The sequence below is a fragment of the Rhodamnia argentea genome, chromosome 2, assembly GCF_020921035.1.
Source record: "Rhodamnia argentea isolate NSW1041297 chromosome 2, ASM2092103v1, whole genome shotgun sequence".
Taxonomy (NCBI): Eukaryota; Viridiplantae; Streptophyta; class Magnoliopsida; order Myrtales; family Myrtaceae; genus Rhodamnia; species Rhodamnia argentea.
In genome coordinates, this window is record NC_063151.1 from 35,580,580 (window position 1) to 35,605,518 (window position 24,939).

A 24,939-nucleotide genomic window follows, 5' to 3' on the forward strand; every position below is an offset into this window, starting at 1 on the left:
GATTTGCAAGTGGAAAAGATAAATCTTTCCAATAAAGATGGAGACAGAGTAGGATTTTTATGAATGAAACCCCACACATGTCACTGCGTTAAGGTGAACCCCTAAGAACAACTATTCATACATTGGAAAAGCTTGATCATGGATATCAATTGGAGATAGCCGATAGTTGATGAGCTTTTATTTGTCTAAATGACCTTGATATCAATAAAAGAAGTGAACATTTTAGACTGATCTTTAAATTTCATAACGATGCTCAAGACTCTGCATCATAGGCCGTAGGCTAGAGCAACATCAGTGCTGATCAGGAATGATAATAGACTGTTATCTTCCGACAGAAACGACTGCTTCTCTCCGGCTATACATTTCTGAAGTCCAACTTAGACCATCTTTATTCGGCCAAACTTTCCGGCACTACGACTCAGGTCAGTTTCGTCATATCCACAAACTCGAGACCAATTTTAACTGATAGTACTAAAAGGTCTCTGCACTGCGGTGCACATGCTAGCTCAATTCACATACAGATGAGGAATGACAATCAATTGAAAATGCATGATTGATTCTATATTCTGCTCCACGTCTTACCTGCATGTTTCCACTAGCAGAAGCAAATCTAGATAATTAAGAGAACAGAGGTTAAGAAACTTATCACATAACCTGCGGTAGCTCATCTTGTTCATGTAAGCCCAATCGAAAGAGTTTTTCCCTGATCTTTTCCAGCTGATTCGCAACACCGCTGATGGTCATCCGTTTTCCTGGCACTTCATTGGAACAAGTGATTCCGATGTTATATATCATAACCAAACACTCTTGAAAGATGACATTCCTTTCGGAGAGCCCACGTCGAGAACTATCAGGGTCAAAACGACTCTCTCTTTCTAGAAGCAGAATCCGATCCGTAACTTCTAATACTCGTTCAGGCAAAGCCGCTGCGACAAAACCATGGAGAGTCAAATTGTCTCCGAATTTGTTGTCGGTGGGACTCAATCCCGTGAACATCTCTAGCAAGAGGATCCCGTAACTATAGACATCGCCTTCTCTTGAGACCTCACATCCCGTTGCATATTCTGCCACACATTTTATTCATAGTGGACATGAACTTAGGAGTGTTAATCATAAAAAAGAACGTGGAGCTTGATCATTAGATTAGGAAGTAGAGGGGTTACCTGGGGGAGTATAACCAATTGTCCCTCTAAGACCCACCGAGCTCATCTGATTAGCTACCGTATCAAGGGATGATCCAAGAAAGAATTTCGCCAGTCCAAAGTCGCCAAGATGCGCCACCATCTCAGCATCTAAGAGGATATTGTTTGGCTTCAGATCGCAATGAAGGATTGGGAAGTGGCATTGGTGGTGAAGATAATCCAGTGCAGAAGCAACACCAATGGCTATGCTTAGCCTCCGAATGAAGTTCAACTTTTTCGGAAGCACATTCCCATGAGATGATGTTGCGCTTGGGTGTAGCCACTGTTCGAGGCTTCCATTGTCCATGAATTCATATACTACGGCCTTAAAATCATTTCCTTGATAATCAATACTGGAGCAAACCGTCAATGTCTTCAAAAGATTTCGATGTTTAATGTTTTTTAATGCCTCGCACTCGACTATGAAGCTCTTTAGAGCACCATGACGGACTAAATGAAACACCTTCACGGCAATAGCAATTCCATTGTCCTTGAGTATTCCCTTGTAAACGGAACCAAAGCTTCCAACACCAATCAAATTCGTTGAAGAAAAACCATCTGTTGCTTTTAGGAGTTCTCCATAAGATATGTTCGGACACGAACTATTTATCAAACTGGGAACTGGTTTATTTACTTTCTTCTTCAACCAGCAAAGATTTATAAAAGCAAGAATAACAGCTACTCCAAGAACTCCGAAAATAATACAAGTGGACAATATCACTATATTGATTTTTTTGCTCTTAGAGCTTTTGGAGATGCAATCGGGGAGGTGAAATTCTGGCAGTCCGCCGCAGAGCTCATTGTTCCCAATAATAAAAGTACCGGTAACATTCTTAAAGACTCCTTCACGTGGTAGCATGCCTTCAAACTTATTGTACGACAAATTCAAAATTTTCAAGGAACGAAGTATTGCTAAGAATTCTGGAATTTGACCCGACAAATTGTTGCGTGAAATATCTAGTTCTTCAATGCCTCCTAACAACCTGATAGACTGAGGAATGGACCCATGGAAGAAGTTGCCCCCCATCCTCAGTGATGTCAATCCAGTGCAAGCACCTAAACTACTTGGGATTTCACCTACCAACAAATTATCTGAGATGTCCAGCGCGGTCAAAGCTCTCAAGTTGCGAACTTCTGTGGGCAGAACTCCAATCAAACGGTTGCGAGACAAGTTCAGAATAATCGCGAAAGATGAGAGACCTATAAGCTGTGGAGGTACGACACCATCGAGATTGTTACTAGACAGATCAAGCAAATTAAGAGACCGGCAGTTTGATAGTTGTGAAGGAATTTGCCCACGGAAGTTGTTCCCACCAAAGTATAATTCAAGCAACTTGGTTAGATTTCCCAAAGAAGATGGAATAGTCCCTCCTAGGTTGTTATCACTTAATTCCAGTCTCGCTAGATTACGTAGATTACCCAAATTTGAGGGGATAAAGCCTGAAAGCTGGTTGAGATCCATAAACAATACTTCCAGGTTGACAAGATTCCCAATTTCTTCTGGAATCTCACCAGATATTTGATTCTCGCCTAAAGTAAATACTGTGAGAGCGGTGGATAAATTACCTATGCATTTAGGTAACACCCCACCAAACTTGTTCCCCTGAATACCCGCGTGCTCTAACTTGGTGCTGTTAGTTAATGAGCAAAGGAAGCTCAAGTCTTCGGGTTTTCCACTTCCAAGCTGATTATAAAAGATTCGGAACCATCTAAGCTCATGAAAATTTTCCAAAGAAGGTACTTTCCCGGAAAATCTGTTGAGTCCTAGTTGAAGTAAGTCTAGCTTCGTGCAATTCGATATCGATGGAGGAATCGGCCCCTCAATTTGGTTCACGGCAACGCTAAAAAATTCAAGATTTGGGAGTTTAAGGCCTATGCTTGCAGGAAGAGTCCCCTGTATCTGGTTGTTTCCAACATCAAACTGAATTAGCGAAGAGAGATTGAGTAACGAAGATGGAATCATACCCGACAATCTGTTTCCTCCAAAAGCCACGACTTGCAAGTTTGCCAGGTGGCCAAGGGCTTCGGGAATGCTCCCACCCAAGTTGTTCAAGGTTAAAAGAAGGATCTCCAGTGAAGATAAGTTCCCAATGGTTGAAGGCACACTCCCGAACAGATTATTACCATACAAATCGAACTGCAGTAGCTTCGGAAATGAACCGAGCTCTCCAGGAATTTCTCCAATTAGTTGGTTGATCCCAAGCCTGAGGTGGACCAAGTCTGAGCAACCCGATATGTTTCTGGGAATTTCACCAACCAATGAATTGTTGTTCAACCGTAGGATACGCAGGCGGCGCAACTGGCTGACTTGCGGAGGGATTTCATGATCGAGACTGTTGTTTTGGAGCCGCAATTCCCTCAGGAAGCTGAGGTTTCCGATATGAGGAGAGATTGGTCCCGAGAGTCCCCGTGATGATAAGTCCAGGACGGCGACCCTCCTGTGCCTCCGGCCGCACGTAACGCCATACCATTGGCAAAACCCAATGCTATGGTTCCATGAGTCGAGCACGCCAAAAGGATCTGCGGTTATGCCGGCCTTAAATGCGAGCAGGGAAAGTCTGTCTGTTTCGTTGGTGGCAGAGGAGACTTGGTACAAGCACAGTGCAAGAGTGATACCAAGAAGCAAGGGGCATGATTGAAACTCCGCAAAACAAATGCCTAGGAGTTTCATGACTCAAAAGCCCAAAGGAAGAAGGCAAGAAGAAACAAGAGGGCAGGATTGGTGCCAATGGAAATTGTCAAGAGATTTATAACAAGGTGTCGTGGATCTTTCAGGACGGTTTTCTTGGACCCGGTCCGAAACTGGGTCCCGCGCACATACAACAAAGAGAACCACGAGCCACCCGGAAGCACCCTCAACAGTGTGTATCAATTCTTCCCATCAAAATGCCACCTTTTTTTCCCCTTAAACAATTCTTCTTTGTCCATACATAGTTAGCTACTCACCTTGAAATGAAAAATTGTTGTCATGGTCACCGGATTTTGTTATTATAGCATAACTTTTTTCACGTAATTTTTGCAAGGAAAATGGCACTCACTTTGGGCGATGCACTCGTGTAATTTTCCCTCTCCGATGGAGAAGTTGTTCCTCGTCACTTTAATCCTCAACCGTTAATATCATTGGGTTAAAGGAAAGTGCAATGAATATCAAGAAATTGATTTAGGTAATTTCATTGCAAAATGAAATTAAAGTTGTCGTGCCAAGTCTCTTTTGCTCACACCATATCTCTTTTTGATAAGGATATACTTAAAATGATACTTGTTAAACATCCAATTATAGAAAGTCCGTCATTTTCGGTATGAGTTTGGAAAAGTACAGCGATACTTGTCACCTATTTTGCTCCGTTTTTTCTTTAATTTTTCTTGATACGAAACAATTATTTGATTTTAAATTGCGAATTTAATAGCTTGTGTTCTACATTGGGAAGTATATTGTTTAAAAGGAAAAAAGATAGTATGCCACACGCCAAGTTCTACTTTACAGCTTCCCAGGTCTTTAAAGTCAATGTGAAAAGGAGAAATTAGAAAAAGTTGGACGTAGGATTCACAAAGGATTCGCGTGCCTTTTAACTTATGAGGGGGCAACAATGCATGTTGTCCGAATAATTCATTTTCTTTGAGGATTTAATATTAGTTTACGAGGTATAATTTCTCTATCTCTCTCGAACCAGATAAAACATTGTTCTTAAATGCAATGATAGATATGAAAGTTATGCTTCATCATAGATCATATTATTTATTTATTTTTTTTTGGTCGAAAGAAAGATGCCATTGATATATCACAGCGTTAATACCTCAAAAAACCCAAGACTTATCCAACGGCCAAATAAAAGTTGACACTGTTCATGGAATTCTTTTCTCCATGCTTTCCATATGTTTTGGCAAATCAAGAACAAAGAAAGTGACATACTTCAGAAATAGCAGCTGCAGATCTATTCCGCATCAGAAAAACACAAATAACAAAAACTTCATCCTCAGAATTGGGATAGACTAGTTATGGTAAAACCATTCTTGCCAACTTCCTGCTTCACATATCAATCGTCCAGATCTGTTTCTCGATTTAATGAATACAAGGAAGCTGGATCAGAAAGCTATGGGTTCTTTTATTTTCCTGGCTACCATCTTCTTCTCCCACAGAGCATTTGCTTATTTAAGCTGAATCTGAAAGAGATGCTTGGCTTGACTGCAAAATCACTCATCTCCAACCTCTCGCACGACTTACAGCTACGCATCGCCAATCCTAGTGAAGCTGCAGAAAGAAACCAGGCACTCCTCTGAATAAAGAGGATTTATGTAAAAGCTAGGATTTGCATGGGGAACTGATAAATTTCCACTAAAGATGGATACAGATAGGATTTATGTAAACGAAACCGCACACAATGCCACTGCGGTAAAGTGAAATCCTAAGAAGAAACTAGCCGATAGTTGATTAGTTCTTATTTGTCTAAATGAGCTTCGTACAAATAACGGAAGTGAACATTTTGGACTGATCTTCAAATTTCATAACAATGCTCAAGACTGTGCATCATGGCCGACAGGATAGAGTAACATCTGTGCTGATGAGGAATGACAATACTGTTATCTTCCAAATGAAACGACTGCTTCTCTCCAGCTATACATTTTCAACGTCCAATTGCGACCATCTTTATATGGCCAGACTTTCCCGCACTTCGACTCGAGTCGGGTTTCGTCGTCTTCTCAAACTCGAGAACAATTACAACAGATATTTCTGAAAGGTCTCTTCCCTGCAATGCATATGCCAGCTTTATGTTGAAAATGCATGATCGATTCCGTATGCTGCTTCACATTAAGCAAATCTAAATAATTAAGCCGATAGAGGTTAAATAAGACGAGAAGTTAAGAAACTTATCATATACCTGCGGTAGCTCATCTTGTTCATGTAAAACCAATGGAAAGAGCTTTTCCCTAATCTTTTGCAGCTGATTTGCAACACCGCTGATGCTCCTCCGTTTTCCAAGCACTTCGTCGTAACAAGCGACTCCAATATTACATACCATAATCAACCACTCTTGAAATACGACATTGCTTTCACAAAGCCAATGCTCAGGACTATCGGGTCAAAACGCGTCTCTCTTTTTAGAAGAAGGATCCGATCCGTAACTTCTAACGTTCATTCAAGCAAAGCCATTGCGGCCAAATTATGGGGGATAAATACACCGTGAATGTCATAACTTGTGTACGACATTCACTTGAGTGCCATAACTTTTTTTTTTGCTCACTTGAATGCCACAAATTTGGAAAAAATATATCACTTAAGTGACATCGCCAATTTGCCCGCCAGAAAACCTACGTGGATACCGAAAAATCTGACGTGGCATTACCGGAGTAATTTTTTTAATATAAACATGGATTTGTATTTTATTCTTTTAGTTTTTCATCCTTAGCAGCAATGAGTATGCAAAATGTTTGCAGGAAGTAGAACGGTCCTTGATTGTGCAATCATACGCACACGATTACATCGTCAGAATCGAGTAAGACTAATCCTACTAAACCATCATTGTATCGCCCCCGGCATGGAAATTAACCTTCGAGAAAGCTGAATCCAGAACCAGTAGTTTCTTATTCCAGACTACAATGTCGGTGGCCCGAAATGGAGGAACATTGCTCATTTAGGAAACTTGTAACTGACTCAAATTTGCTTTACAGCGACATTACATTATCCAGTGATCTCGTGCATCAAACTGGGGATTGACATTGGAGAGCGGCAATTCCTAGTCAACCTGCAGAAACCAAACTCTCCTCTGAATTAGGAAACGTCTGAACAAGAAAGAAAGCGTAAAATATAAATTTCGACTAAGAAAGGAGACCACTTAGGATTTAACAAGAATGAAACCCCACAGAATGTCACTTCTTTTCTTTTTGTTAGATATTTACACGATTACAGTAGGGAGACAAAGGAAAATCTGAGAACAACTTTGTGCACAGTGAAGAAGCATTATCGTGGATATTACTTTAAGATTTCCCATAGGCCACGGTTGATTGTTTTTTTTTTTTCCTTTAAATTGGTATCAATACCAACAAAAGCAACTTTATGACTAAGATTTACTTGGAACCATCGAGACAATGCTCAAGACCCGTGCATCACGAGCCTTACCGAAAGTACTTACCGTAACTTTCGGAGAGCCAATGCTAAGGACTATAGGGGTCTAAACGACTCTCTCTCTCTCTCTCTCTCTCGATCGACACAAAATACGGTCCGTTATTTCCGGCATTCATTCAGGCAAAACTGCTGCAACAAACTTTCAAGAGTCAAATTATCTCTCGATGTGTCATCTGTGGCATACAATCACGTGAACATCTCCGGCAAGAGAATGCGGTAACTATAGACACTGCCTTCTCTTGGGACCTCGCGCCTAATTGGATAATCTATGACATATTTAGACCACAGGTGCAGATGAAATTAGGGGTTTGGATCATCAAAAATTAGTTATGTTGCGTAGCCGTTAGGGAGGACATAGATGAAGTCGGTGTATCATAGACACGGAGAAAGCAACAACATACAGGAATCACACTCACAGAGTGCTAGAATATATCTTGAGTTTGAGTCCGGTAATAAAATTCGATCCGAATAAAAAATGCGGGAAAAAAACGAAAATTGTGTCCACGTCGAAGGCACGATCAAGAATAAAGTTTGTCTCCGGCTTAGAATCAAAAACCGATAGCGTGCCACACACCAAGTTCTACTTTATAGCTTTCCAAGTCTTTAAAGTCAATGTGAAAAGGAGAAATTAGAAAAAGTTGGATGTTAATTTCAAATGAAAGGGACTTCTAGTTTTGGGATGATCGTCACTTGTCAATATGGAGACATTTGGATGTTGGATTCACAAAGGATTCGAGTGCCTTTTAATTTATGAGGAGCAACAGTGTACGTGGTGTGGTCCCGATAATTTATTTGTGGGAAAATTTTAAATAATGACTTGAAGTACCTTCGTTCTTTTAAAGAAGAGCCTTACCAATGGTGTTTTCATCATTTACATTTTTTTTTATTTTTTTCCTTTTTTGTCTTTTTCCTAGGTGAGGGCTCGCCTCACCCGTAGCCGTTCCCTTTCTTGAAGGGAAAAAAAATTAAAAAAGAAAAAAATCAGCGAATATAAATGAAGAAAATACCCTTAATTGGGCCCTTATTTAAAACAATGAGAGTTTTTCAGATTCTTATTTGAAACAAAGTCCACTTCATGTCCTTGTTTGAGAAAATAAGGCCACTTTAGGCCCTTATTTGAAATTTTTCTTTATTTACCTTTGGGAAATTGACATTAGTTTAAAAGGTATAATTTCTATATCTCTCTCAAACCAGTTAACGTATTGTTCTTAATATACAAGGAGAGATATGAAAGTTGTGCTTCATCATAGATTATATTGCTTTTTTTTTTTATCGAAAGAAAGATGCCATTCGTGTATCAAAGGGTTAATATCATGGAAAATCTCAAATTGCTACACTTATGACAAATTTATCAAAAACTAATTTTTTTACCAAAAACCACAAACTTGTGAAAAACGGAGACTAAAACCCCAAATCGTACATCCATCAACTGCCACGTGTCATCCAACTCAGCAAATTTATCAAAAACTAATTTAGCGAAACTAACGTAAGGTAAATTTGTTATATGTGTGCCAGTTTGGGACTTTTGGTGGTCAGAAAATTAGTTTGTGATGAATTTATCACGGATGTACCAGTTTTTTTCGTAGAATTAACCATATATCACAATAATGCTCGAGAGTTACATCTTTCAAGTCTAGAAAATTTCAAATAACTACAGAACGAAGCAAAATTCAAAAAGCAAATAACAAAGCACAATCTGTATCTAGAAGCGGACTCTCATCCCTCAAGAACAAATTTGCCATCATAAAATTTCAGCGGCTGATCACTAGATTTAATGATGAGCACACGTCAAGATCTCCCACTCCATTTGTAATGATTTGCGCTGCGCCTCTAGGTTTAACGTACTCATTACCATCATCATGCAGAGACACCAACATCAACATATTGAAAGAACACGTGTCAAATGCTCGTAAGGAACTCCCGGATCTATATCCAAATCCAATTCGAGAGAGTAAAATCCCCAAATCTTGACCTAAAATCTAAATCGAGAGAGAAGAGTGGCCAAATCTCGGAAAGCGCGGAACCATGTCACGAACATCATTCTTTGTGGCTGTCATCTCTACGTTCACCTAAAATCAGCTCTAAGAATTTATTCACACACAAAAAAGAAAAGCTTCAAAAGGGGGAAGAGGGAAATAGAGAGGGTGGGAGAGAGGGACCTCTCTCTCCCTCTGGGACGGCTCCAGCAACGGCTTCAAGGGCAAGGAAGAAACCCTAAGAGGTGGGGTGAAAGGGCATTGCCAAGTCTGCATAATGCTCCAAATTGTGAAATTTGCATCGAGTTCCTGCGAAAAAAGTTAGCCCCTGAAGCCCTTCAGGCCTTTCTACAATATCGCGGGCAAAAAACCACGGCAAAATTATTGAGTTCATTACGAGAGATTGAATGACTGAAATGGTTGTTAGACGTTGATTATGTTACCAGTTATTGGATCAACGGTCGCGCTTGATTGATCCCAGATAACTTTGCTGTGAATTAGCCCACAGTAAATCTTACTTGCACAAAACATTTAACATCAACTATGGATATAATTTGTGAGGATGGTCAAAATTTCTGCCTTCATTGCCGTGTAAGAAGTAGAAAACCACCATGGGAAAAAGGAGCTGATTGGAAACATTGGAATGAAAATAAGAAAAGCGAGCTTTCATTCAAATCTCACAGAATGTAAATATTTTCCATTTCATTCTTTCTTAACCTAAAGTGAAAATATGGTTTCCAACATTTCTCGTCAAAATTTTTCTCTTCCACAAACTGAACATATATTAAAAAAGTATATCGTAGTTCAGCTTCTTTTCTTTTTGTTACGTGAGATGAAGGAAAATCTGAGAACAGCTACTCCTACAGTGAAGAAGCTTTATCGTGGATACTGCTTTAAGATTTCCCATGGGCCACGGTTGATTGATTCTTTCCTTCTAAATCGGTATCAACACCACAAAAGTAACTTTATGACTAAGATTGACTCGGAAACACATGCCAATGCTCAAGACTTGTTGGATATTTCGGCAATTTTGAAATATTTAACTATAACGGTTTTTGATATAATTATGATAGTCATGAAAGCTATCACTTTGTAACGGTTTAGGAACGGTCGTACGACGTCTTTCTAACGATTTTCCAACGATCGAATCCACCACCTTGTAACGGTTTTGCAACGTCGTATAACAGTTTTCTAAGGGTCAATTTTCAACTGTCGTAAAGGTTTTCTAAACGGCTCTTTATTAATGGCTTGTTTGAATATAAAATATCACAATTCAAAAAGTGAATCTCAAGAATTACAAATGAGAATTTCACCATCTTTCTTTTCTTTTCTTTTCTTTTCTTTGTTGAGTTATGCACATAACATTGTTCATATTCCTTCTAATATCCAGTGCGGAATATAGAAAAAGATCTGTTGTATCTTGGAGGATAAGCGCTAGAAACCTTACACACTAAGTTTCGTACTTCGAGGGACGGAATTATCATTAAGGATAGTGCTTGCATGCCTAAGATAATTTCATCTTATTTTCTTGTCTTTTCGAACATATTTCCTACGGTTGCTATTTTTCACATTATCTAACATTTTTCCAACAAAAATGTCACAACAAAACTATAAAGAGTCAAATTATCTCTCAATGTGTCATCGGTGGCATACAATCTCATGAACATCTTCAGCAAGAGAATGTTGTAACTAACGGCATTGCCTTCTCTTGAGACTTCTCACCTAATTGCATATTCTACCACACATTTAGATCATACTACCGATGAAATTGGGTGTGGGGATCATCAAAAAAGTAATAATATTGGGTAGCGGTTAGGGAAGATAGTGATAAAGTCAGTGTATTAGATATAGAGAAAGCAACACGATAAGGAGATACAGAGAGATGAGTAAAATAAGTCTCGAGTTTGAACCCGTCAATAAAACCCGGCCCGAGTAAAAATATTTATATCCTTCACTGGTTTGGGTGCAAGATTGTCTTGAAATGTCCAACGGGCAAATAGAAGTTGACAGTGGTCATGCAATTCTTTTTTCCATGCTTTCCAAACGTTGACTTCAAGTCAACCAATCCCCACAAAAGCCTGAAGTCCTCCCACTTTGGAATATAAACCGAAGACTGATGAGCAAGCGTTATTGATTGATTAGCTGGTCATTGTCGCTACTAAAGATCTCTTGACTGACAAAAGCTTTATCAATTAAAATTATTTTAAAGTGCCACTTTGGCAACAAAAAAACGAAAAAAAAAAAGCTCTTTACAAGTCTTGTAATGTAAAAAAAATTACCCATGGAAAGTGGGTGTGTGGATATGCATGATTAGTAGTTTTGTCTGTATGAAAAGTAACTTTCCTTCCCAACTATTTAAATTAAGTAACTTCCCCACGGTAATGGTCACTTTTTATTGGTGGCCAGTAATTTCTTGACGAGTTTTACTCATTTCTACCTTTGAAAGTTGCTTATCCATGTGATCATCGAACCCTCCCAGTGAAAAAAGTTGCTATCGATATGTCTATATTAAGTTCAATGCATTCGTGGTTAGGGGCATTCCACAAAAAGAAAAGAGGCGATTTAGGAGCTTTACCAAAATGCAAAAATGAAAGTAGTAACTTTACAAATAGCAGCCCCAAAGAATTCGCACTTGAACCCCTAGGAAATTCCAGTACACACAAGTTATATTACTCTAAGGTTAATAAGATCAAAGATCTCAAATTGGTACATAAGTGATAAATATATGCCAAACTAATCTTTTTGTCACCAAAAATTCCAAAACGGTATATGCGTGGTACATTTACCCTCCGTCAGCTTCCATCAAATATCACCGTAAAATTGTTGATCTGGATAACAAATAAAAATAACATAGTTGACCTACCAACTTATTATAGACATATAATAGAAGTGCAAAAGTTATCCAAGTCAGCACTAGTCCCGCTAGGTAGGATGGCTGGCGGCTAGCCGATGTTCACGTCGGTGATTTCTAGCTAAAATTGACCAAAATGATTAAATTAGAAAATAGTCAAAAGATTGACTAAATTAGCAAATCTTTAGAAGGTTTAGGACTAGAATTGATATAATTAAAAGGCTTAGAATTAAATTGGCATCGTCAAGAGATTTGGGACTAAATTGGCACAAATGAAAAGAATATGACAGTATTGGCTTTTCTACATTAGATTTATGACTTTTTGGACTATTATCCCCACTCTAATGCTATGCCTCAGCCATAAACCTCTAATTTACCCAACTCCCTTGTTATTAATTTATAGAATGTCGATGAATTGTTTTTTTTTTTTTTTGGTAAGGTAAAGGAAGAAGAATGTCGATGAATTGTTGATGGTTTCAATTGTTTGTTTGTTTGTTTTTTTTTTTTTTTGTCGAAAGAAGGGTGCCATTGATATATCATAGCGTTAATACCACAAAAAACCCAAGACCTATCCAACGGCCAAATAAAAGTTGACACTGCTCATGGAGTTCTTTTCTCCATGCTTTCCATATGTTGACTTCGAGTCAACCAAATCCCCCAAAATCCTGCGGTCCTCCCACTTTGGAAAATGAACTCAAGGCCAATAAGCAAGCGTTAATGATTGATTAGCTGGTCATTGTCGGTACTAAAGATCTGTTAACAGCTCAACCAATTAGAATCATTTCAAAGTGCCACTTCGGCAAAAAGTGACTATAATAAGTTTTGTAATATAGAAACTTATCACCATGGAAAGTAGGTGCATGCATATATAGGATTACTGACTTTGTCCCAACGAAAAGTAACTTTCCTTCCAAACTATTTAAATGTGGAAGAATTACAAAAAAAAGTCCTAACACTACTCCAAATGTGTCAATTCGATCTAAACTTTTTTTTGCCAATTTAATACTTAACTTTTTGCATTTGTGCTAATTCAAGCCTTTCGGCCAATTTTGGTAGGAAACTGCGGATGTGGCGTGACCAAAGCTGTGACCAATTTTTAAGAGTATTTTAACAAATTTTTTTCAATTTTTTTGTTTTTATTTATTCTTCTTATTTTTTTTTTTCTTTCTCGTTCTTTTTGTTTTGCTCCCTTCTATCTCCAGCTGGCCACTGGACTGCAAGGACCAATGAGGTCACACCTCGCCAGTGGCTGGCTAGGATGAGCTTCAGCAAAGGCCAACAAGGTTGACCTCGTCGGCCCTCGTCTCTAGCTGGTTGCCGGGCTCAGTCATAGACGGGAGGAACTAGGAAGAAAAAAAAGATAAAGAAAGAATAGAAAGAAAAGGAAAAAGAAATAAATATAAACATAAAAATTCAAAAAAGTATTAAAATATTTTTTAAAATTACCTACATTAGCACTAGTCGTGCCACGTAAGCAATTTCCGACAACACATTTTGTATTAATCGAACAAGTTCTATCGTGATAAATGAAATGAAAGAAAGAAAGAAAGAAGGAAAAGTTTTGGCAAATCAAGAGTAAAGAAAGTGGCGTACTTCAGAAATAGCAGCTGCAGATCTATTCCGCATCAGAAAAACACAAATAACAAAAACTTCATCCTCAGAATTGGGATAGACTTAAAACCATTCTTGCCAACTTCCTGCTTCACATATCAAACGTCCAGCTCTGTTTCTCGATTTAATGAATACAAGGAAGCTGAATCAGAAAGCTATGGGTTCTTTTATTTTCCTGGCTACCATCTTCTTCTCCCACAGAGCATTTGCTTATTTAAGCTGAATCTGAAAGAGATGCTTGGCTTGACTGCAACATCACTCATCTCCAACCTCTCTCAAGAATTACAGCTACGCATCGCGAATCCTAGTGAAGCTGCAGAAAGAAACCAGGCACTCCTCTGAGTAAAGAGGATTCATGTAAAAGCTAGGATTTGCAAGGGGAAATGATAAATTTCCACTAAAGATGGAGACAGATTAGGATTTATGTAAATGAAACCTCACGCATTGTTAATGCGGTAAACTGAAATCCCAGGAAGAAACTAGCCGATAGTTGATCAGTTTTTATTTGTCTAAATGAGCTTCGTACCAATGACGGAAGTGAACATTTTGGACTGATCTTCAAGTTTCATAACAATGCTCAAGACTGTGCATCATGGGCCACAGAATAGAGTAACATCTGTGCTGATGAGGAATGATAATAGACTATTATCTTCCAAATGAAACGACTGCTTCTCTCCAGCTATACATTTTCAACGTCCAATCGCGACTATCTTTTTTTTTTTTTTTGTCCAAAGAAAGAACCTTCATTTCATATCAAGGAGACATACATCACTTCAAAATAAAAATGAAAATCCCAAAAAGCGAGTAAATATGAAAAGTGAATCAACTCGGTCCAGCTTATAGAAACTCGATTATTCTTCAAGGATGGATTTGATATTGTATCCAAGCATAATCGGCGGCTGATCACCGAATCTTGCATCATCATCGTTGATGAGCACACACCGAGATGTCAATCTCTAATAGCAACGGCTTTGTCAAAAGGAGGTGCACGTCCAAGTTCGGCATCCCCAATACCATCACCGCGCAGAGATAACAACAATCTCAATGGGTTGAAATTAGACATGGCCAAAATGGAACCGGCTCTCGGAACAGGCCCTCAAGGGCAGGTTCCGACCTCTTTTTTTTTTTAAAAAAAGGGGAGGCCCAGGGGGAAAGAGCCGTTGGGCTCGGGAACCGGCGGTTCCGAATCGAAATCGGAACCGGCCCGAAACCGCCGGTTCTTGAACCGGAACCGGCGGTTCGGCCGAACCGACCATCTCTAGTTGAAATAGCATAAAAAAACGCCTTACAAATCCCGGATCTATTTCTAGATCGGAATAGAATAACACTCAAATCTAAATCTAACTCTAAATCAAGAGAGAGAGAGAGAGAGAGAGAGAGAGAGAGAGAGAGAGAGAGTAACTACAAAATGATACCTGTTGATCACAAAGTCACTTTCGGAAAGGCTGATTGACAGAGAAAAGCTTCGATAATTTGCAGAGCACTTGACAATCTGGAGCAAACACCCAGAGCCGAAGTGAACAGATTCTTTTGAGGCACTCACGTTTCGATCTTCAGAGGGTTTAGATGTCGATCGCAACCCCACAAAATTAATGAAGAGATTTATTGAAAGGAACAAGTACCGGAAAAACTAAAGTGATATAGAGAAGAGGGAGATGGGGAGGGAGGGAACTCTCTCCCTCTCTCCCTCCCTTGGGAAGGCTCCGGGAGAAAAGAGAAGGGAGGCGGCGGCAGGAGGGAGAGAAACCCTAGGGGCGAAAAAGATGAGCATCCCCTCAATCGCGACTATCTTTATATGGCCAGACTTTCCCGCACTTCGACCCGAGTCGGGTTTCGTCGTCTCCTCAAACTCGAGAACAATGATAACAGATATTTCTGAAAGGTCTCTTCCCTGCAATGCATATGCCAGCTTTATGTTGAAAATGCATGATCGATTCCGTATGCTGCTTCACATTAAGCAAATCTAAATAATTACGCCGATAGAGGTTAATTAAGACGAGAAGTTAAGAAACTTATCATATACCTGCGATAGCTCATCTTGTTCATGTAAAACCAATGGAAAGAGCTTTTCCCTAATCTTTTGCAGCTGATTTGCAACACCGCCGATGCTCCTCCGTTTTCCAAGCACTTCATCGTAACAAGCGACTCCAATATTACATACCATAATCAACCACTCTTGAAACACGACATTGCTTTCACAAAGCCAATGCCGAGGACTATCGGGTCAAAACGCGTCTCTCTTTCTAGAAGAAGGATCCGATCCGAAACTTCTAATTTTCATTCAAGCAAAGCCATTGCGGCAAAATTATGGGGGATAAATACACCGTAAATGCCATAACTTGTGTACGATATTCACTTAAGTGTCATAGCTTTTTTTTTTTTGCTCACTTGAATGCCACAAATTTGAAAAAACGATCACTTACGTGACATCGCCAATTTGCCCCGTCAGAAAACCTACGTGGATACCGAAAAATCTGACGTGGCATTACAGGAGTAATTTTCTTAATATAAACATGGATTTGTATTTTATTCTTTTAGTTTTTCATCCTTAATTAGCAGCAAGAGTATGCAAAATGTTTGCAGGAAGTGGAACGGTCCTTGATTGTGCAATCATACGCACACGATTACATCGTCAGAATCGAGTAAGACTAATCCTACTAAACCATCGCTGTATTGGCCCCGGCATGGAAATTAACCTTCGAGAAAGCTGAATCCAGAACCAGGAGTTTCTTATTCCAGACTACAATGTCGGTGTCCCGAAATAGAGGAACATTGCTCATTTAGGAAACTTGTAACTGACTCTAATTTGCTTTACTGCGACATTACATTATCCAGTGATCTCGTGCATCAAATTGGGGATTGACATTGGAGAGCGGCAATTCCTAGTCAACCTGCAGAAACCAAACTCTCCTCTGAATTAGGAAACGTCTGAACAAGAAAGAAAGCGTAAAATATAAATTTCAACTAAGAAAGGAGACCACTTAGGATTTAACAAGAATGAAACCCCACAGAATGTCACTTCGTTGTTATATTTAATTGATTGTGATCCCACATTAATGATATACCGACATTTAAATTACATTAACGTTATATTACGCACATTAATTTTAAGTGATAACCGTTATGCCCAATAACCGTCTTGATGGGAGACAGTTATCTATAAGAGGCGGACGTCGGTTTAAATGGGTCATCTAAGCCAAACCCCCTACGTTAGTTTTTAAAAGGGCAGTTACGACGTCTTTTACGTCGTCATTTTTCTCTCTTTAGAACGTACTTCGGAGCGTACGTTAACAGAGGATACACACACCATCGGTATCGTAAGGGGCAATTGGCTAGAAAGAACTTGTTTTCTCTGGACGTTTAATGCACGTTTTCGTGATCATCGTTTTCATCAATGGCTGGAAGTATGTTCGTTCACTATCCACGTTTCCGCATTTCGTTCCCGATATTGCACGAGTTTCGTTTTCGTGATTAAGGAATCGGGATCGTCAATTTATTTGGTTTTTAATTCCTACATTTGGTATCAGAGCATGTTAATCTCTACCTTGATGTTTAGCGTTTGATTTGCGTTGAATTATTGAATTATGGGTGCAATTTTCGTAGGTTTTGGTTAAATCGTACATTGGGGTTTTTCTGGCCAAAAAGAAAATCGCCGATTTCGGGCAAATTTTGCCGAATCAAGGCTCCGTTTCAGTATAGAAGAGTCGCCTCATCATGGCGAACAAAAGCCCTAAGGAGTCTGGGCATTTGGTTGTTCGTCGGAGATGAATTAAGCGAAAAACGTTCGCGGTGGTTAGGGTTTCGCATCCGAGCGGTTTTCGTTCGATTTCGGGAAAACTCCTTCACAGTTTTTGTTGATTCTTGGACTGTGTGGTCGCACCGGCATGTAGAAGAAAACCCACCAATTATTTTGATCGGATATGGTCTGTTGGAGGAGAATCCGACGGTGGTAGAGCGGCGATTTAGGGCGGCGAAGGTTCTGCTCTTCGAGGGAAACCTTCTGTTCACAATCTTTGGGGAAGAAGTGGGGCGCATGCATGACACGTGCCCATTGAAGCAGCATCTTGCACGCGCCCACACATGGAAGACCTCTTTATGTTAAAAAAAAAAAGGGTTTTCTTTTGGGAAAATGGCCTGCAGCGTGGGGAAAGTGGGGCTTGCGCATGCCCACGTGTGGACTCTTCTTTTATTATTTTTTTAAAAAAGGAAGGAGTTGTTTATTACGGTTCTGCCATTCGCCGAATAGTTTTACTGTTTTGCCCCTACTTGAGCCAGAAATTTACGGTTGTCCCCCCAATTTAGTTTATTTACGATTTTACCCCTTCGGTTAATTTATATTTCAGTCCTTGCCCACGTAAATTTACAGATTTGCCCTTATATGCAATATTAAGTATATTTTGCATGAAATTAAATGTCTAGTGATCTATATATTATTTGATTAATTAGAGCTTAGCCACAGCAACTCCGATTGATTAAATTATATATTAAGAGCCTCTACATCACATATAGTAACTGACATTAACTTGTAATTAATTATATTAATATAATGAATTTTATCCCACGAGAATTTTCATTATATTAATATGATTAAGGGAAGGAATCGATTACACGGAGACTTTTTCTCTTGTGTCTAAGAAAGATTCTTTTCGTATTATTTTGGCGTTGGTTGCCCACTTTGACATGGAATTGCATCAAATGGATGTTAAAACGGCATTCCTCAATGGAAAGCTAGAGAAGGAGGTTTATATGAAACAACCAGAAGGATTCCTCTCTAGTGATGGTGAGCATTTGGTGTGCAAGCTTAATAAATCAATATATGGCTTGAAACAAACATCCCGCTAGTGGTATTTAAGGTTTCATGAAGTTATCTCTTCATTTGGATTTGTAGAGAATATCATGGATCAATATATATACCGGAAGGTCAGTGGGAGCAAAATATGTTTTCTTGTCCTATATGTGGACGACATTTTACTTACAACCAATGATAAAGGGTTGTTACATGAGGTAAAACAATTTCTCTCCGAAAGTTTTGACATGAAGGATACGGGTGAGGCATCTTATGTCATTGGCATTAAAATCCATATGGATAGAGCTCGATGCATTTTGGGATTGTCTCAAGAAACCTATATCAATAAAGTCTTAGAGAGATTTCGAATGAAAGATTATTCGCCAAGTATAGCACCTATCGTGAAGGGTGACAGGTTTAATTTGAACCAATGCCCGAAGAATGCTTTAGAAAGGGAAGAAATGAACAACATCCCATATGCTTCCGCTATCGGAAGCTTAATGTATGTTCAAGTTTGCACTTGACCCGACATAGCTTTTGCTGTGGGAATGTTGGGAAGATATCGTAGTAATCCAGGTATAGACCACTGGAAAGCTGCAAAGAAAGTGATGAGGTACCTACAAGGTACAAAAGGTTACATGCTTATGTCTAGGCGAACTAACAACTTGGAAGTAATTGGATATTCGGATTCGAACTTCGCTGGTTACGTTGATTCTCGAAAATCAACATCCGGATACATTTTTATGCTTGCTGGCGGAGTCGTATCCTAGAGGAGTGCGAAACAGACTTTGGTTGCTACTTCCACTATGGAGGCTGAGTTCGTTTCCTGTTTTGAGGCTACCTCGCATGGTGTGTGGTTGAAGAGTTTCATCTCGGGGCTTAGAATTATAGATACCATAGCTAGGCCATTAAGGATGTTTTGTGACAATTTAGCTGCTGTTTTCATGGCTAAAAATCAGAAAAGTGGTAGTCAAAGCAAGCACATCGACATTAAGTATTTAGCCATTAGAGAACGTGTTAAGGAAATGAAAGTGGTCATAGAACACGTTAGCACCGAATTGATGTTAGCTGATCCTTTAACTAAAGGCATGCCACCAAGAAGTTACAAGGATCATATGGATAGAATGGGCATTGGTCCCATCATGTAAATTTTCTTCGTCTAGACGAAGTTGTAGAACTCTTATGTATTTGTGATGTTTTTCTCAATTAAGGTGCGCATTCAGTTATTATGAGAAAATCGGTCATTTTGACCTGGAATAAACATAAGGTTTATTCATTAAGTTATGTTATCACATATGGGCTGATTTTGATGAGATAAAATACATTGTGATACATGGAAGATAATACTCGCTCTAAGAGGACTTGTCGCCATGATTCATGTGTTTTGTTTTCAGCATGAAATTAATGTGTATTTGGTTCAATATTTCGTTGATGAATGTTGGGATCAAGTGGGAGAATGTTATATTTAATTGATTGTGATCCCACATTAATGAAATACCGACATTTAAATTACATGAACGTTATATTACGCACATTAATTTTAAGTGATAACTGTCATGCCCAATAACCTTCTTGATGGGAGACAGTTATCTATAAGAGGCGGACGTTAGTTTAAATGGGTCATCTAAGCCAAACCCCCTACGTCAGTTTTTAAAAGGGCGGTTACGACGTCTTTTGCGTCGTCATTTTTCTCTCTTTAGAACGTACTTCAGAGCGTACGTTAACAGAGGATACACACACCATCGGTATCGTAAGGGGCAATTGGCTAGAAAGAACCTGTTTTCTCCGGACGTTTAACGCACGTATTCATGATCATCGTCTTCATCAATGGCTGGAGGTATGTTCGTTCACTATCCACGTTTCCGCATTTCGTTCCCGATATTGCACGAGTTTCGTTTTCGTGATTAAGGAATCGGGATTGTCGGTTTATCCGGTTTTTAATTCTTACATTCGTTTCTTTTTGTTAGATATTTACACGATTACAGTAGGGAGATAAAGGAAAATCTGAGAACAACTTTGTATATGTCGCGACCTAAAAAAAAATTAATTTTTCAGGTTAATGGATTATCGGGCTAATTTAATGACTAACCCGATATGGACCCTCCCAAGTCCTACCAACTCGCAACTTTGGTTAATTTAGATGATTTTGAATTCGGAGTCGCCACTAACCATTTTTAGTAGGTTGATTAGAAACCTAAATAAAAATAGCGGGTGGACTATTCTTATTTCTACGAACCAGAGATTGTGGATTCGGGGACTTGATTACATTAACTAATTAAAGCTAATGCCCTTTCGGTACCTTAAATTCCATGAAAATCTTAGGTTTGGCAACTTGATTGAGTTCACTTTAAAGTTTAAAATGATGGAATGAATTTTTTTGGTGTGTTCGCTTATTTAAATGAATGCAATGAATGTATGCTTGCAATGACAATGAATTCTACCTAAATGACAATATGATACGCTCATGCAAAAATGCAAGACAAACAATGATATGCAAAGTTTAAATGACTAATTAGTGCATGCAAAATGACGTAAGATAATCTATCCTAATGGCGTGCAAAAATCATGAAACTAGCTATCCTATGACGCCGACTACATTTGACACGAAAACTATATTTAGCCTAAGTGACATGCAACTTTAGGTTAAATGATTTAAACATATGAATTAATTTTAACTGACCTAGAATGCATGGTCCTAAATGCGATACTACATGACATGCGAATGACGTGGTAAAAAAAAACATGAACATGCAACACATGATATGCGAAGTTATATGATATGTAGATGTGCAAAATGTTATTTTTAGAACATGGAAGACAACCAATGGGATATACAAAAGTACGAATGCATGGATGATATATTCTAATTTCCGAAAATATGGATGAAGGACTAAATGGTATACGAAAATATGATGCGATCAAAAGATAAAGCAATATCTCAAACGAGCAGATTTTTATTTTTGGAAACACAACTTAAAGATATGCAAGTGATATTTCGAAAATATGGAATGCAATATATGATACTCGAAAATATATGAAGTGAATTTGGCTAGATAAATGAAATAATGCAGAATAGATATGCATGGAACGTGAGATATGTGAAAAAAATAACATGAAGATATGCATGGGATTTTTTTGTAATTTTTTTCGTAAATAAAATGAGATATCCATGAAATCACACAAGATGACAATGAACTGATTTTCGTTCCTTTTCTTTGAATTTTCGACTAGATTAAGAATATTCTGATTTGATTCTCTTTACCTAAATTTTCAAGATAAACTTAATGAGATAAAGTTTTTAGGAAACCTTATCTTCCTAAAGATTTAATCAGACATGGTTTATAAGAAACCATATCTCACTAATTTTTAGGATTTTTTTAAAGTTTATCAGGAAATTTAAATTAAACAAGATCCCAATCAATTGCAGAATATCAATCCAATCAGATAATTCAAGATAGCAATCCAGATAAGTCAAAACGAATCAAACCCCATCCTCTTGCATTTTTTCAAAAAAGGATATTCATAAATCTAAATTCGGCATTTTGAAGATAGCAAATCGGATCTAAACGGCGATAGATCAGATTAACTAAATTCCCATCTTTACTAAGTTGGAGGGTCGTATCCGAACGGCGACGGACAAGTTTATCCAACTTAACATAGATGTTGCCTATTAGGAAATAAATTTCCTAATTTAGATTTAAGGTTTTTTATTCTGAAAATATATTCAATAATTCCAATTTCCAAAATTTTGATGAGAATTAGGGTTTTTGATGTGTGAAAATTGCACCTTGAACTCTTTTCCGAAAATTCAGTGTTAAACCCCAAAATCAGCAAGCAAAACAGCATGGAATTCATACAAAACAGCAATCAAAAGAAGTAAAATACTTACCTTCATGCTCCCACAAATATCTGCATGGTTAGTGATCATAGAACTTGCAAAACGAGATCGATGCAGACAAAACAGCACATAAACAGCATAAAACAGCAAGTGAACAGTGGCAAAACAGCATGTTTTTCAACGTAGAATATCATCAAAACAAACCCATGAAAGTATAGAGGGATTGCCTTAAATTGAGCCCAAAAAATCCGCACCTTTAAAAGCTGTGAATTTGTCTGAAAATCACTTTCAAGCAGTGCTGTCTTTTGACGCAAAAAGCAGGGTAACAACCTCTATAACAGCAGCAAATTCGTCCTTAAGCTGCGGGAATCTCCAACACCAAGTGGCAACGAACTCCAAACTGAACAACAGAGCAATAGTAGGGCAGAAAACGCAGCTATAGGTACTAGAACCGCAACAATAGAGTAAAAATTGCAGTAATAGAACCAAAACCGCAGTGATAGGGTAATAACCGCAGCAACAGGACTCACAACCGCAGCTATAGATGGGAAAGCCGCAGTAAAAAATTCTTGAAACGCAGCAACAGGGGAGATGGTAAGATTGAGCGACGAGAGGAGCAAGGAGGCGGACAGGATGGTGTGACGAATTCGACCAAAGGAGGAAAATCTCGACCGGTAGGGGAAACTTTCGAACTTCTTTGTTCTCCCTTTCGCTCTCTAAAAAATTCTGAAAGTATTTCAATCTGTGGAACACCCCTAAACCCTAGGCATAACTGTGTATTTATAGAACAAAGGGTTGCACGCAAGCGTAGGGTTTACCGACGACCGTTCAATTCAAAAACTCTTATTAGATATCGATCGTCGGATTGAAAATTTTGACTTTTGAGGAGTCCTATTTATTAAAAATAGCTAGAATTTTCGTCCAAATGAGGACTCCCACAAGTTGGACCAAAATCCTAGGCTTTTGTGGGCTCATTTTGTCATTCCGGACCCAATTGGATCTTAACTAATCAAATGGATAATTAATTTAGGCTTTTTTGCAATTTTAAGAGCTCAAACGGGCTGTTTTAAGTCCGAAATTATGATAAAAAAATTCGGCATCCCCTCTGGGCCTCATTCGAAATTTTCAAACTAGTCCGGTCCAGCCGCCTATCAAATTAAGCTCAATTGACCCGACATCCGACCCTAAATGCCATAACATGCTTTTGACTGACAGAAAATAAATGTGCTATGCATGATAAAATTATTTTTGTGAGAACCATTACTAATTCTCATTTTTATGAAGTGATAAATGAAAGTTAAAATTTAGGTGTCAACAGTATACAGTGAAGAAGCATTATCGTGGATATTGCTTTAAGATTGCCCATCGGCCACGGTTGATTGATTTTTTCCTTCCATTTCGGTATCAATACCAACAAAAGTAACTTTATGACTAAGATTTGCTTGGAACCATCGTAACAATGCTCAAGACCCGTGCATCACGAGCCTTACCGTAACTTTCGGAGAGCCAATGCTGAGGACTATAGGGGTCTAAACGACTCTGTCTCTCTCTGTCGATCAACATAGAATACGGTCCGTTATTTCCGGCATTCATACAGGCAAAACTGCTGCAACAAACTTTCAAGAGTCAAATTATCTCTCGATATGTCATCAGTGGCATACAATCACGTGAACATCTCCGGCAAGAGAATGCGGTAACTATAGACATTGCCTTCTCTTGGGACCTCACGCCTAATTGCATAATCTGCGACATATTTAGACCATAGGTGCAGATGAAATTAGGGGTTTGGATCATGAAAAATTAGTTATGTTGCGTAGCCGTTAGGGAGGACATAGACGAAGTCGGTGTATCGTAGACATGCAGAAAGGAACAACATACAGGAAACACATTCAGAGAGTGCTAGAATATATCTCGAGTTTGAGTCCGGTAATAAAATTCGATCCGAATAAAATATGCGAAAAAAAAAATGAAAATTGTATCCACGTCGAAGGCACGATCAAGAATAAAGTTTGTCTCCGGCTTGGAATCAAGATCAAGAATGGAAGTCCCCACTTGGATGCCGATTGGGTGCATCAAAAGGCTCAAAAAAAGCGCGTGTTAAGGGATGGATGGTGGATCCATCATCTAGATGGCTCTCCAGATCAGCCCACGTCCCCGAAGTCCTAATGCCCCCCAAACCACTTTGGAAAATAAACCGAAGACTGATGAGCAAGCGTTTTTGATATGGAAACTTAGTCAATTGAAATCATTTCAACAGCTTGATCAATTAAAATCATTTCAAAGTGCCACTTTCGCAAAAAGGGATTATAATAAGCCTCATATATAGAAACTTTTCACCTTAGAAAGGAGGGGCGCGAATGATAACCATTCTGTTCTCGGGAGCTATTGGCACTCTCTGGACGAGTTTCTAAGCAAAGAAACGTGTTTTATAGCAACATAAAATTTCTTCTTCGAAACAAACATTTTTTTAAAAAAGTATAAATTTCTACGGTTGCCGTTGGCCGGCTCATGCAATCATAACCATTGATTGGTAAGACTCACATACAAGACTTGTTGAGAGGGTCAACTTATGACG

The 24,939-nt window shown here is 38.7% G+C and overlaps 1 protein-coding gene across 1 annotated transcript; it reads right to left on the reverse strand.

Annotated features, from left to right (window-relative positions):
• Positions 1–645: 645 nt before the first annotated feature.
• On the reverse strand, positions 646–3,870 carry LOC115737881 (probable LRR receptor-like serine/threonine-protein kinase At3g47570). Its single transcript, XM_030670282.2, has 3 exons — positions 3,430–3,870; positions 1,164–3,357; positions 646–1,064 (listed from the first exon to the last, which is right to left on the reverse strand). The coding sequence occupies exons 1-3, from the start codon at positions 3,850–3,852 to the stop codon at positions 646–648; spliced, it is 3,036 nt and encodes a 1,011-aa protein (XP_030526142.1). The 5' UTR covers positions 3,853–3,870.
• Between the last annotated feature and the right edge of the window lie 21,069 nt (positions 3,871–24,939).